Consider the following 13,577-nt stretch of genomic DNA (forward strand, 5'->3'; position numbering starts at 1 on the left):
GGGACGGTGTGAGGGTGGGAATAAGGGGAATTGCACCTCCTACCCTGACACTCAGTCCTACACCTGTAGCTGTGATGCTGGTGAGTTATACACCTAGTTGGCAGGGGGTGGGGGAAGTAGGGTAGGGGACGGTGTGAGGGTGGGAAGAAGGGGAATTGCACCTCCTACCCTGACACTCAGTCCTACACCTGTAGCTGTGATGCTGGTGAGTTATACACCTGGTTTGCAGGGGGGTGGGGAAGTAGTGTAGGGGATGGTGTGAGTGGGAATAAGGTAGGAAACACTGTGAATGTGTTGAGGTGAGTAGAGAGAATGAGGGTTCAAGATTACAGGAAGCTGTATTTGATCTAGTCAGTAGCTAAAATTTTGAAATGCTTTTGAAATGCTTCTGTCAATGGCTTGGACAGATGACCTTGTTGCATTGATTGCCACACAGTTGGTGTGAGTTTGATGATGTGTGAAGCCAAATCTTGGGGCACCTGCTATGTATCGGCTGGAATCCTGCCGAAAGTGTCTAGATAAGAATAATAATATTTCCAGATTCCCTTCACCAACAGAATGCTCATGGTACCAAATTGATATCACCCCGGTTCACTGGATCAGTGTGCACTCGATTTTCATTCTCAGCTCCCTGGGAATATGCAATATGCCTGCAAGGTGTTATGAAGTTAACACTACAGCCATTCTACATGAACACCAGTAGAAGGCAGAGCAGAGTCTGGGGCGAAAACTCCAGGGAAATTATATCGGGGATGATATATTTATGAATGTGGTAAACTCAGTGGAACAATGCTGATGCAGTCTGTGATGTATTCCAGGGTGGACTGGCACTAACTGTGAGACCAACATCAACGAGTGTCACATGTTGGCGTGTGAGAATGGTGGAACCTGCCAGGACGCAGACAGTGGTTTTGTTTGTAACTGCACGGACGGTAAGTACAACCCTGCCATTATTCCAAGACAAGGCTATGGACACAATTGCTGTGTATCTTTCATGCAAATATCAGTTTATCAAATAAATCAATATGATAAAGAAATATAAAAAGTGCAAAACAAATTAAAAATTTAGATCCAACACTGCAGCCTTTTCAGTTTCTGTCCATGATGCAGATCTCTGTCCATGATGCAGATCTCAGTCCATGATGTAGATCTCTGTCCATGATGTAGATCTCTGTCCATGATGCAGATCTCTGTCCATGATGTAGATCTCTGTCCATGATGCAGATCTCTGTCCATGATGTAGATCTCTGTCCATGATGCAGTTCTCTGTCCATGATGCAGATCTCTGTCCAAGATGCATATCTCTGTTCATGATGCAAATCTCTGTTCATGATGCAAATCTCTGTCCATGATGCAAATCTGTTCATGATGCAAATCTCTGTCCATGATGCAAATCTCTGTCCATGATGCAAATCTCTGTCCAAGATGCATATCTGTTCATGATGCAAATCTCTGTTCATGATGCAAATCTCTGTCCATGATGCAGATCTCTGTCCATGATGCAAATCTCTGTTCATGATGCAAATCTCTGTTCATGATGCAAATCTCTGTCCAAGATGCAGATCTCTGTCCATGGTGCATTTCTCAGTCCATGATGTAGATCTCTGTCCATGATGTAGATCTCTGTTCATGATGCAGATCTCTGTCCATGATGCAAACCTCTAACTCAGTCACTCATTCACATGGGCACAACATTTATCAACAGAACTATTTTTTGTATTTTGATCAGATATGATATTTGAAGATGAAAACCTTCAATGTCCTCTTTGTTTGTTTGTGTCAGGTTGGACTGGCAATCAGTGCACAGTGCGTGTCAAGGTGTGCAACAACAACCCGTGCCAGCGTGGCAACTGCAGCGACGTTCAAGGAACCGCTCAATGTAACTGCACAGGTTCAGGCTTTGAAGGTAGGTGGTTCATATATCTATATTGTAAAGAAACTATTTTGTTCAAGATTTGAGTGCATGGGTGGCCGTCATATAAGGTTAGCAGTGTGCTGTGTAGAGTTACCTCCCTTTGGAGTGCCAGGAGCCTACGATTCTGGTTTTGCATTCCAGATTATCCTCAATGATACGTCTCCTCCCATACTAAGCGGACACGTCATGATTTAATTTAAATACTGTTCAAAGCAACATTAAACCCAACTCACTTGGTCATGTGAGGATTTGTTCACATGTGAGAAAAGTTTGGAGATGAGTTTTACATAATATGAAATACATTTCATTTCTCATATTGCATATTATCTTGTGTACAAAACTGATAACCTTTGAGTTTATGATCAAATTGATCAAATTATGAGAATAAATGTTTAATTCAGAGAATCATTTTATATGCCTCCTTTCATATAATCATGACTTGCAACCGGTACAGGTGATGGATGCACTGTCGAAGTTAATGAGTGTGACGACAACCCCTGCCAGAACGACGGCACCTGCAGCAACACGGAGGGCAGCTACATATGCAACTGCACCATCGGCTACACCGGACCCAACTGCAGCATTGTAGACTGTGGTCAAGTCGATTGTCGCAACGGTGGAACTTGTGGAACAAATGCAGACAATACCAAATGGAAATGTCACTGTACAGAGTACTATGCAGGTAGGAGAAAGATGCCTAATTTGGAAGATTTCTTATTGGGACTGACCATATCATATCCTGTCGAGCTGTTAAAAAAATATTATTTAAGAATAATTTTGCCTCAGATTTTACACAAAGAGAATTGCTTGTGATGCTGGTCGACCTGAAATATAATTGTTCTCCAGATCCTTCAGATAAATTAATTGTATGTTTTGAATGTTCAGTCTCAAAGAAAAAGCCACATCTCCCTAAAAATAGTATATGATTGGTCTCTTTGTTGACTGTTTTGAATTTTTCTTTTTTTTTAACCCTTGCCAGGAAGTGTCTGTCACATATTGTTTCAAGAACATAACACGAGGAACATTGAATATTTCTTGATTGAAGTCACAGATTAACTCACAGATATCAGTCTAGCTGGAACTTCTGCCTTTTTACTTTTTTGGAAATTTTGAATTGGTTTAAAGTTTTATTTCTCCAGTTTCCATGACAACAAATTGGGATTGAACACTCTGACAGAAATTCTGCCATTGTGTTATTTCCTATCTGAAGTAGCCCATGGTATTGCATCTCCATCCCAATAAGTTCCTTTAATCCATTCTGTACCACACCTTCATTGGGAGGTCGAATTGATTTATATTTTTATTTGAGTGAGTGAGTGAGTGAGTTGGGTTTAATGCCACCATTAACAGTATTCCAGTTATATCGTGGTGTGTCAGCTTAATGTGGGAGGAAAGCCCGAAGTGATGCAGGTCTCAGACATTTACCACTTCGGTGAAACCCACGAGCACGGGTATGGTGCTGACAAACCTAGAAACATAATCGGAGCGAACCGGGATTCGAACCCACAATCATAGGTTTCTGGTGTGCCCAAGAAGTAGTCCTGACACAACCAATGAAAGTTTTACGTCTAGTTTCAAAAGAAGGAATTCTTACTTTTATTGTATTTAGTTGTAACACAATAAGACTTTGTTGCCCAATCAAGATTCATCTGTGATGTGAAATTGAATGATTAAATGAATGCTTTTTTATTTTAAAAAATGAATAATTTTATGAATGGCACATGTGATGTTGCAGGTGACATGTGTGACATCCGAGGTCCGTGCTTCAACCAGACGTGTGAGCTGGCCAACACTGACCAATGTGTGCAGAACATCGAAGCCTTCAACTACACCTGTGTCTGTAACAACGGTACGACTTACAAATACCTGACTGCCTTGCATCATGTGTATGGCATTGTCTTATGTTGTCCCGACATCGCTGACTGTGGTGTAAAACGTCACTCCGTCACTCACTCAAGGTTGATAGTAGGGGTAAATTGATACATCGGTGCACCTGTGCATCGAGTTTTCATGTGACAATACAATACACGATATGTTTTTCTCTGCATCGATACAAAATGATACACTTGCTGAAATAAATTACTTACTACTTCTAATGACCCGTGGCGTTTTTGTCAGTCAAATATCGCAAAATGTGTTGTACCGTATTTTCTTGAGTATAGTGCGCACCCATGTATAATGCGCACCCCCCTCTAGCGGGTTCAATATTTTGGAAAAAAAGAAATTTGAATATTATGCGCAGAAATTTTTTACACCGTACCCTTTTTAGTGAAGTCCGTCAAACGAACGGGTGCTGAGAAACTTCGTCAGTACAAATTAGAAATTTGAGATAAAAAATCACCAGACATGTTTATTTACCGTTTAAATAGTATTTATTGTTCTGCTAGGCATTGTTTTAAATTTAGGGATTAAGATTACCTTGCGTATTTTCTCCTAAACTAAGCTGGAAACAGCAATCAGCTGTACACACGTTTTCTTGGAATCGACCGGTGATTTGGTCAAGACACACCCAATGATATAACTTTATAAGATTTTTTAATGCAAGGATCGGCAACAATTGTATCTGAAAAGATTTTTTTAATCAGGAATAATATATTCCATTATTTTCTTAATTATATGCAACCTTTACTAAACATATTTAAAATAATAATAACCCTAAGCGAAGCAGCTGATCGCTATTCCCGGGTATTATTTTTTACATGGAACATGTCTGACCAGTCACCGTCAAGGCTCACGCGCACGTGATCACGTGATCGCGAGAATTTCATGTTGACATAGAATCGTCAAACAAAAACAAATATGACTTTTAACGAGTCAAAGTATGTCATTTATGATATATGTATCCATTCTCTGTCAACTAAAGTTTGTTTCAAGGCGTCAATAGCGGTATTCTGACCATGGTTGCTGTTAATAACGGTGAGTTGTGAGATCTTCCGATCGCTTCACACACGATTTCGCCGAAATTAATAAAAACAATATTATAAGGAATTTTGAATAAAATCAATGAAATAAGTTACAAACATAAGTCCAGATATACAAAGAACACTTTTTATAGCCAGACAGTGTAATTACATGATTATTTTGCGTACTTCAGTATGGATTTGTTGACATGGTATTTCCGGTGTTACGCGCTCACGGTAGTGTCTTTCCATGGGGGAAAAAAACATCAAACTCATAATTTGTGTATAATGCGCACCCCCTTCTACACAGCTGTGTTTTTTCGAAAAAAAGTGCGCACTATACTCAAGAAAATACGGTAATTAGCGTTTCAAGTTCACTACTAAAAATAGCCGCTATGAGCCGGTTGTTATCTGTTTGTGGACGGTTGTTATCTGTTTGTGGACAGTTTTTATCTGTTTCTGGACAGTTGTTATCATGTGGCTGTTGTATGTTTTCAGGCTGGGAGGGAGACAACTGCACCCAGGACATCAACGAGTGCGACACAGGTGTGCAGCAATGTCAAAATGGCCACTGCAACAACAGCGATGGCAGCTACAGCTGTGACTGTTATCCAGGATACATTGGCCAGCTCTGTGATATTGACATTGACTACTGTCAGCCTGGCTTCTGTCAGCCTGGTGTGTGTACAGAGAGAAACACGTCCTTTTCCTGTAACTGCACAAATACAGGTGAGGCAGGTGGAAGGGAGGCAACTCTGTTAGATTATCTCCCTTTCCGTTACTTATGAGCGTGTATGTCAGATTATCTCCCTTTTTCTTGCAATGATGAGGGTCCTGATGGGGGGGTGTTACAAGTCAGTAGTCAGTACAATGTGGGACCTTAAACAGTAGTCATTATTTGTTTGGGTAAATCAGTAAAAAGATCAAGAAAACGGGGGCAAGCTGTCAAGTTGAAAATGCAAAATTATATCTATGCAAATGCAGATTGTCAGTCTGTAGGTAGGGTAACATCGGGACTGCCGGTTCTGCTTTCATTTCATTACCACAATTCATGTTTTGCAAATACCCAACTTATTTGTTGTGTTGATAGATCTCTATATACAACTTACTTTGATGTTAGCACGATTGCAAAAAAAGGTAATGTTTTAATTTTTGCTAAGCAGCTTCTTTTGGCCATTTAAGTTAATGTTTTTACAATAAGATTTTAATCATCGTATGTTTACAATAGTTTTTTTTAGTTTTATGTTAAACAGTATACCCCATCAGGACCCTCTTAAGTAATATTTTGATATTACTTCCGAACTTACTTTTTTTAGATGTCATTATCTGTTCATATCTGATGTAGTGATGTGAATATTGATACAGGAACCACCCTGATTAGAATAGTGTCTCAATTGCTTATAATTACACAATGTAAAGAATATATTAGGAGGTATTTTTGTCACAAAATGAACACAAGCAATTAATAGTGGGACTAACAATGGTTTACATGCTTTGTTTGTTGTTTAATGCCGCACTCAGAAATATTCCAGCTATTTGACGGCAGTCTGTAAGTAATTGAGTCTGGACCAGACAATACAATGATTGACATCATGAGCATCGATCCACAATTGGAATACGATGACATGCATCACCCAAGTCACCAAGCCTGACCACCTGATATCATTAGTCGCCTCTTACAACAAGCGTGGTCACCTTTTTCAGTAAGCATGGGTTGGTGGAGACAAATTCTGACCTGTGGTTTATATGCAAGAGTGTTTGCATCAGAACTAGCTCGTGGGGGCTCTGGGTTAGAATTGGTAGCTGTCAAGCTATACAGGTCACAGGAGGCGCCTTAGTGGATTGGGTGGTCAGGCTCAGTGACCTCGTTGATGGAGTGTCATCAGACCATGTGTGGGTGGATAGTTCATAATAGCAATCACGGGATTGTCAGGCTCGCTGACTTGGTTGTTGCATGTCATCGTATCCCAATTGTGTGGATCAATGCTCATGATGTCAATCACTAGATTGTCTTGTCCAGACTCGATTAATTACAGGCCGCCATCATACAGCTGAAATATCGCTGAGGGCAGCGTTAAACAACAAACAAACAGCATTAGAATTTTGAACACAAGGATGTGTATTGGAAATGCAATGCCTGATTTAGCTGACATATCTTTAGCAGAATTACTGCATCTGTAGTCCATAACACACGGGGTAGGATAGGTCTTTAGCAACCCATGCTTGCCGTTACCCGTGACGATCCGGGGTAGAATAGGTCTTCAGCAACCCATGCTTGCCGTTACCCATGAAGATCCGGGGTAGAATAGGTCTTCAGCAACCCATGCTTGCCATAAAAGGCGACTATGCTTTTGTCGTAAAAGGCGACTAACGGGATCGGGTGGTCAGGCTCGCTGACTTGGTTGATGCATGTCATCGATCCCAATTGCGTGGATCGATGCTCATGATATTAATCACTGGATTGTCTGGTCCAGACTTGATTGTTTACAGACCGCCGTCATATAGCTGGAATATTGCTGAGTGCGGCGTTAAACAACAAACCAACCAACCAACCTACCATAACACACAAATTGAATTAAACATTGCAGGTTATGAGGGAGAAGACTGCACAACGGATATCGATGAATGTGAGGTGAACAATTCCTGTAGAAATGACAACATGATCTGCAACAACACGGATGGCGGCTTCACGTGTCCCTGCAAGGCCGGTTTCCTGGGTCAGGATTGTGTGATGGACCCGTGTACTGAGACCACCTGTGACAACGAAGGAACCTGCAACTCCTCCAGCGTTGACAACATCAGCTTTGAACCTGTGTGTTACTGTGCAAGTGGCTATGAGGGCGCCAGATGTGAGAAAGCGGTATGTATGTCTGAAGGCAGACTGTTGCAAACACTTTGAATGTTCGTCTAAATATGATTACAATTTTATTTTACGGGCACCAATTTGGTGTCGTACCGTGTAAACACAAAATGGCGACGTGTGCTGGAGTTACACACGCGACCTATCATTTTAGAAAAAAAACAACGCAAGATAAACATATTTTTATTGCATATATAAGGTTTGTGTGCGCACTTGTGATGTGTGCGAAATACTCATCAGTCGGAAAGCGCACATTAAATCTCCAAAGTAACTAACTAACTAATTTGTGATGTCAGTGTGCGAAATACGCTACAGTCGGCAAGACCACGTTGAATCTTCTACCGGTATATCAGTCAGACTTGTGATGTGTTTCATTCCAGGTCGCCTTATACACGGAGTATAGGATTTTGGGTTGATTTTTAAGGCGTGTACAGGGGGGTCGTCTTATACGTGGGGTCGCCTTATACACAGCGATATACGGTAATGCCTAGTGTGACACAGTTTCAATATAACGTGGGTATACAGTTATTGCTCAAATAATTTAGATCTTAAGACATGAGTTTGGGGCCATCCATTTGATATTCTAGGGTAGGGGTAGTGGGCAGGGGGGTCTATTTTAGGAAATTTATTTTTTTCTGAAAAAGCAGGAAAAGTGTAATTGGACTTCCAAGTTAAACAAAGAAAATATATTTCACTCCAGTTCCTCAGTAAGTATTGGTCTGTGTTTGAGGAAGCACCTCCCTGTCGTATAAGCCTGTTGACATCGTGTAGAAAGTTATTTGTGCATTTAGGCTAACTGGCCGGTCAGGATGTAAGTCATCATGTCAGTAAGTTTGCCACATCACATGTCACTTGGCTCACACTTTGAGTACCGGTACCATACATGGAGTCAACTACTCCCATTGGCTCAAACCCATGCTTGCTGGGGGCGGTCGGGTAGCCTGGTGTCCCCTGCCTTGATATTGCTAAAAGTGGCGTAAAACCATACTCACTCACTCACTCACTCACTCACTCACTCACTCACTCACTCACTCACTCACCATGATTGCTGTAAAAGGTGACCATGTTTGTCATAAGAGGCGACTAATGGCATCGGGTGGTCAGGCTCGAGGACTTGGTTGATGCATGTCATCGTATCCCAATTGTGTGGATCAATGCTCATGATGTCAATCACTAGATTGTCTAGTCCAGACTCGATTATTTGCAGGCTGCCGTCATATAGCTGGAATATTGCTGAGTGGGGCTTTAACAACAAACAAACCAACAAACAAATAAGGATCTGACGGCCAGAATGTCTATATAATAGATTGTTGCCCATGTTTTCAGCTTCTGTTTATGTGATTTCAGCTACCAGTAACGGGGCCCGAAGAGTTAAATATTTGGTATATCATCGGTCCCATCATAGCAATTGTGCTCCTGGTTGTTTTGATAGGTAAGTTCAGAAATTAACTACCATAGCTTCTTAAATGTTCGGGGCGGTGGGGTAGCCTAGTGGTTAAAGCATTCGCTCGTCACGCTCAAGACCCGAGGTCGATTCCCCACATGGGTACAATATGTGAAGCCCATTTCTGGTGTCCCCCGCCGTGATATTGCTGGAATATTGCTAAAAGCGGCGTAAAACCAAACTCACTCACTCACTCTTAAATGTTCGAGGAACCTCAATCATCCAAGGCAATGTAGTTCACTGTGCAGAGTTGTCTCCCCTTAGCAAGCCAGGAACCTATGACTTAGTGGTGATATGACTATTCATATAAGCATCACACCGGCGCCCTGGTGTATTAGATAGAGTGTCTGCCCGGAGAGCAGAAGGTTGGTGGTTTGATCGTCTGGCCATGTCATACCAAAAGACGTTAAAGATGGCACTTGGCATAGATAGGCCTAGTGGTAAACTGGTGCCTTTTGGGATATTTGAAAATGAATTTTCGAGGTTTCCATAGCAACGTGTTTGACTTTGACTGAAAATGGCAATATTTCTTGCCTTGCACACAACCAGACATGTCATGTTGACGGGGGGATATGAGTATTTCAGGCTTGTTGTGTTTCACTCTGCATCTGCAGTAACACATATGAAGAAAGTGTTCTTTTTGTTCCAGGTGTAATAATATTCCTGATGATGGCCCGGACGAAGAGAGCCACACGGGGAACATACAGCCCCAGTCGACAAGAAACTTCAGGAGCAAGAGTAGAGTTAGGAAATGTTTTGAAAAAGCCGCCCGAAGAACGGTTAATATGAACATCACTACACCCAAAGTCTGGTCACAGCCCAGACACATACTTCTTGTTGCTGGTTCTCGGAGAACAAAGTGATCTGTGTTCAGTGAGAGAACAATCATGCGGAAACATTCATGGGCAAACATCCATCTGGAGAACTGAGGTCCATGTGTGTGTGTCGAATTTGGATTGCTTCAAAGGGAGATAACTCAAGGATATTTATATTCAGACAAATATGTTGTGACTTCAATGAGACAGTGCCTTTAATTGGATTCCTGAGAGTGAAGAACTGGATTTAGAATATGGAAGTGCTTGGTGCTAGTTCGAAAGATTCTCAGAGACAGGGAAGAGACATTTGGCACAATATGATATTATTTTCAGTGTGTGTGTTGTATGTGTGGAAAATCTGACTTGGTATGATTCCGTAATCCTGGTGTGATTCCTTGTATTGATGGTATGATTCCTTGTGTTGATGGTATGATTCCTTGTATTGATGGTATGATTGTGCCAAAAGTGAAATGATCATTCTAATCATGGCAAAAAAGGAAGCTTTTTCACCAACATTATGACCAACGCATGATGGCGCTAAACATTCATTGTATATTTCTTCCAGGGTGTTGCTGCATCAAACATTATAGCCCAAACAGCTCATCATACAATATTGCCATGGGTTCTGTAGGCACCTGTTCAGACTCCACAGATTGTCAGTATTGGCCAATAATTCTACATCATTCAGGGAAGGAGGCTCATAGAGATCTATGATACTGTGATTCTATTTTATGTACTAAGCTAGAGCAATGTTAGTGTTTATATGTTTGACTCATGGTAGTCTATGATAGGAACAATGCAGGCAGTTTAATGTCAGGGCACTGGTTCACAAATTATTTTTAGCGCTATGATTGTTTTAAGTCTATGTTGAAGTATTGGAGTTAAGATAGCCATAGCGCTTTGGCTGCTTTGTGAAACGGAGCCTATGATTTTATTCACACTTCTTGAATAGACATTTGGTTAGGCACTACAGAGTTAATCATTATTTCATTATACCGTATTCGACGTAATAAGCGCCCACGGCGATATTTGCTAATATATTGGCTCGTGAACAATCCCAATTAGCACCCCTTCCGATTGATCAATGTACATAATACTTATTTATTCGCCCTCGTGTGTTTTATGCACCCTTAATTATGGGCAATTGAACTCTGGAAAAATATATCTCTCGTATATAAACGTTTCAGGCTGTCAGCATAAACCACAAAATTTATCTTTCAACTCTGTTTTTTTTTTGACAAAATAATATTCTAATAAGAGCCCCCTATTTCTAATTTATAGAGCGCCCTGGGCGCTTATTACGTCAAATACGGTAAATATTTTAATAATTTATATCTTTAATTGAAAATTTCAATTATGAATTCAGTGAAGGTTGTCAAATACAGTGAAATGATGGTTTATCTGAAATCCTTTGGCCACTGGTAAAATACTTTGTTTATACATATTTGAATTGGTAAAATACACTTTTCAAGTCATTGTGTTGATATCTGGATAAATTACTAACCTTTGCATACAAAGTGTTACATGTATGATGAATGCAGTACAGATGGATATTACAAAAACTGGATACAGATTGATAACCACTGTTACATCTTCAAGCAAGGGGGGGCCACTGGTGGCAAACTTGTCTTAAGAGTGCAAAACAGCTGTGCAGAGTTATGTCCCTTGTGGGTGCCAGAAATGTGGGTTTCACCGAAGTGGTAAACGTCTAAGACCTGCATCATTTCAGGCTTTCCTCTCACATCAATCTGACATGATATGACCGAATACTGGTCAAAGGGGCTTAAAACTTAACTCACTTGCATCTTGAAACATAATGCTACATCATGGTATCGCGATACATATTATATTGATAGTATCATTTATCATAAAACTGGCTCCCACAGTAGATATCGCTTGGGTAAGATCAAGTGATATCTACATTGTAGATATCGCTGCAATGAAATTGCATCACAATGCTCTGCAGACCATTGTGACGTCATTGTTACAATGATGTCACATTCAAATGACATCACTAATGGCTCTGCTACTGAAGCTGTTAGCAGTACTTTTAACACTTAAGACACTGCTTATTACTGTCTACAAACTGAAAAAGTTGGAAGAATGATATTGGATGATAAATAAAATCTCACCCTCGTGTCTTTGGATATAAAATATATCAACACTTGTTCATAAAAGGCAAGCCTAAGAGTTTTTCCACTTTTATCAACTCGTGATTGATGTATTTGATATCAAAAGACACTTGGATGAGATTCTCTATGTGTCTTTATGCCGCTATTCTGAGTCATGCTACATTGTAGTTTCAAAGAATTTCAAACGTTTTCTTTTTTGGAATTTTTCTGGCAGTAAATTGGAGGTCAAGTCGCCCAAGGCCAATTAAAGTTGGTTGACTGTGATAGAGAATATACTTTGTTGATTGTGAACTACGCAATGTCATTTATTCATACCACTGTACAAGGATTGCAATTAGCAGTAGCCCGCTAGCCGGGACCAGTTTTATTAATATTAAAGGTATCCCGAGGGCTTGTAGAATTTCAAACATTTTTTTTTTTGGGGGGGGGGGGGGGGGGGGCATTGCTTTATGTTATCACTAATCGGGCTTGTGGATGTTCTTGTAATTTCTATCCCTGATGTGCCTGCATCACCTTCTTGACACGACTCGATATAACTGAAAACTGTTCAAAGCAGCATTAAACATAACACTCTCACTCACTCATCCCAGTCCATACAAACTTAGCCATAAAATCTGAGGACTTCTTGAAATACTTGCCAACATTTCCCCAAGGAGGCAATAATTGCTTGTCATTATGACATTGTTGTTGTACTTGTTAATGCATACTGTGTTAGATTTCCTAAGGTGGATTTTTTATTGGATACTAGATTCTTACAGTAACAACAATAATAATGATGTTGATGCAATACGAGTTATATTTCCTTCCTGTGATATTGGTAGAACATGTGTAATATTTTCAGTGGCCTGGAGACATGTGTGTCACACATTGAAATGAATGTTGTTTAAGGTTGACAATCATTGCATGATGTCCTGCCTTGGAGTGCAGTGATAGCTGTATGCGTATGTCAGCAAGATCTTGTAGATATGTATAATGGGGACCAAGTATGGAACAAACTCACATTTTATAAGTTAAGATGATCAACAACATGATTAATCCTTCCTGAGCACATTAGAAGTGCTGGAATTGATATTTGTAGGACATACCTGTTCAGGGGTCAATTCAAATCTCTGAAATGTTGGAAATTGATCATTATTTATTTAATATTCAGGTTAGGTAATGAGGGAGGGTGTAAGTGGAGGAGGGGGTTTGTAGAGGAGGGTGTTAGTGGAGGGGAAGGTGTTAATGGAGGGGAGGGTGTTAGTGGAGGGGAGGGTGTTGGTGGGGAGGGGTCTTAGCTGGAAAGGGTGTTAGTGGTGGGGTGTGTGTTAGAAGGGAAGGGGTGTTGGTGGGGGAGGGGTGTTAGTTGGAAAGGGTGTAAGTGGAGGGGAGGGGTGTTAGCTGGAAAGGGTGTTAGTGGGAAAGGGTGTTAGTGGTGGGGAGGGGTGTTAGCAGGGAAGGGGTGTTGGTGGGGGAGGGGTTTTAGCTGGAAAGGGTGTAAGCTGGAAAGGGTGTTAGTGGTGGGGTGTGTG

At 40.8% G+C, this 13,577-nt stretch overlaps 1 protein-coding gene across 2 annotated transcripts in view; it reads left to right on the forward strand.

The window, feature by feature from the left end:
- Positions 1–11,056, forward strand: part of LOC124143543 (protein crumbs-like) — a 140,049-nt gene extending 128,993 nt beyond the window's left edge. The window contains exons 23-30 of one of the 2 annotated variants that reach the window (XM_046512542.2): positions 819–932; positions 1,784–1,906; positions 2,370–2,597; positions 3,651–3,764; positions 5,314–5,544; positions 7,404–7,675; positions 9,023–9,107; positions 9,769–11,056. In XM_046512542.2, the coding sequence (XP_046368498.2) occupies positions 819–932; positions 1,784–1,906; positions 2,370–2,597; positions 3,651–3,764; positions 5,314–5,544; positions 7,404–7,675; positions 9,023–9,107; positions 9,769–9,908 (1,307 nt within the window). In that variant the 3' untranslated portion in view covers positions 9,909–11,056. The remainder of the gene's footprint in view (positions 1–818; positions 933–1,783; positions 1,907–2,369; positions 2,598–3,650; positions 3,765–5,313; positions 5,545–7,403; positions 7,676–9,022; positions 9,108–9,768) is intronic. The other variant, XM_046512543.2, reaches the window with a different exon arrangement.
- Positions 11,057–13,577: the final 2,521 nt, after the last annotated feature.

This window comes from Haliotis rufescens, unplaced genomic scaffold (assembly GCF_023055435.1).
Source record: "Haliotis rufescens isolate VD_foot unplaced genomic scaffold, xgHalRufe1.0.p SCAF_8, whole genome shotgun sequence".
In the NCBI taxonomy this organism is placed as follows: domain Eukaryota; kingdom Metazoa; phylum Mollusca; class Gastropoda; order Lepetellida; family Haliotidae; genus Haliotis; species Haliotis rufescens.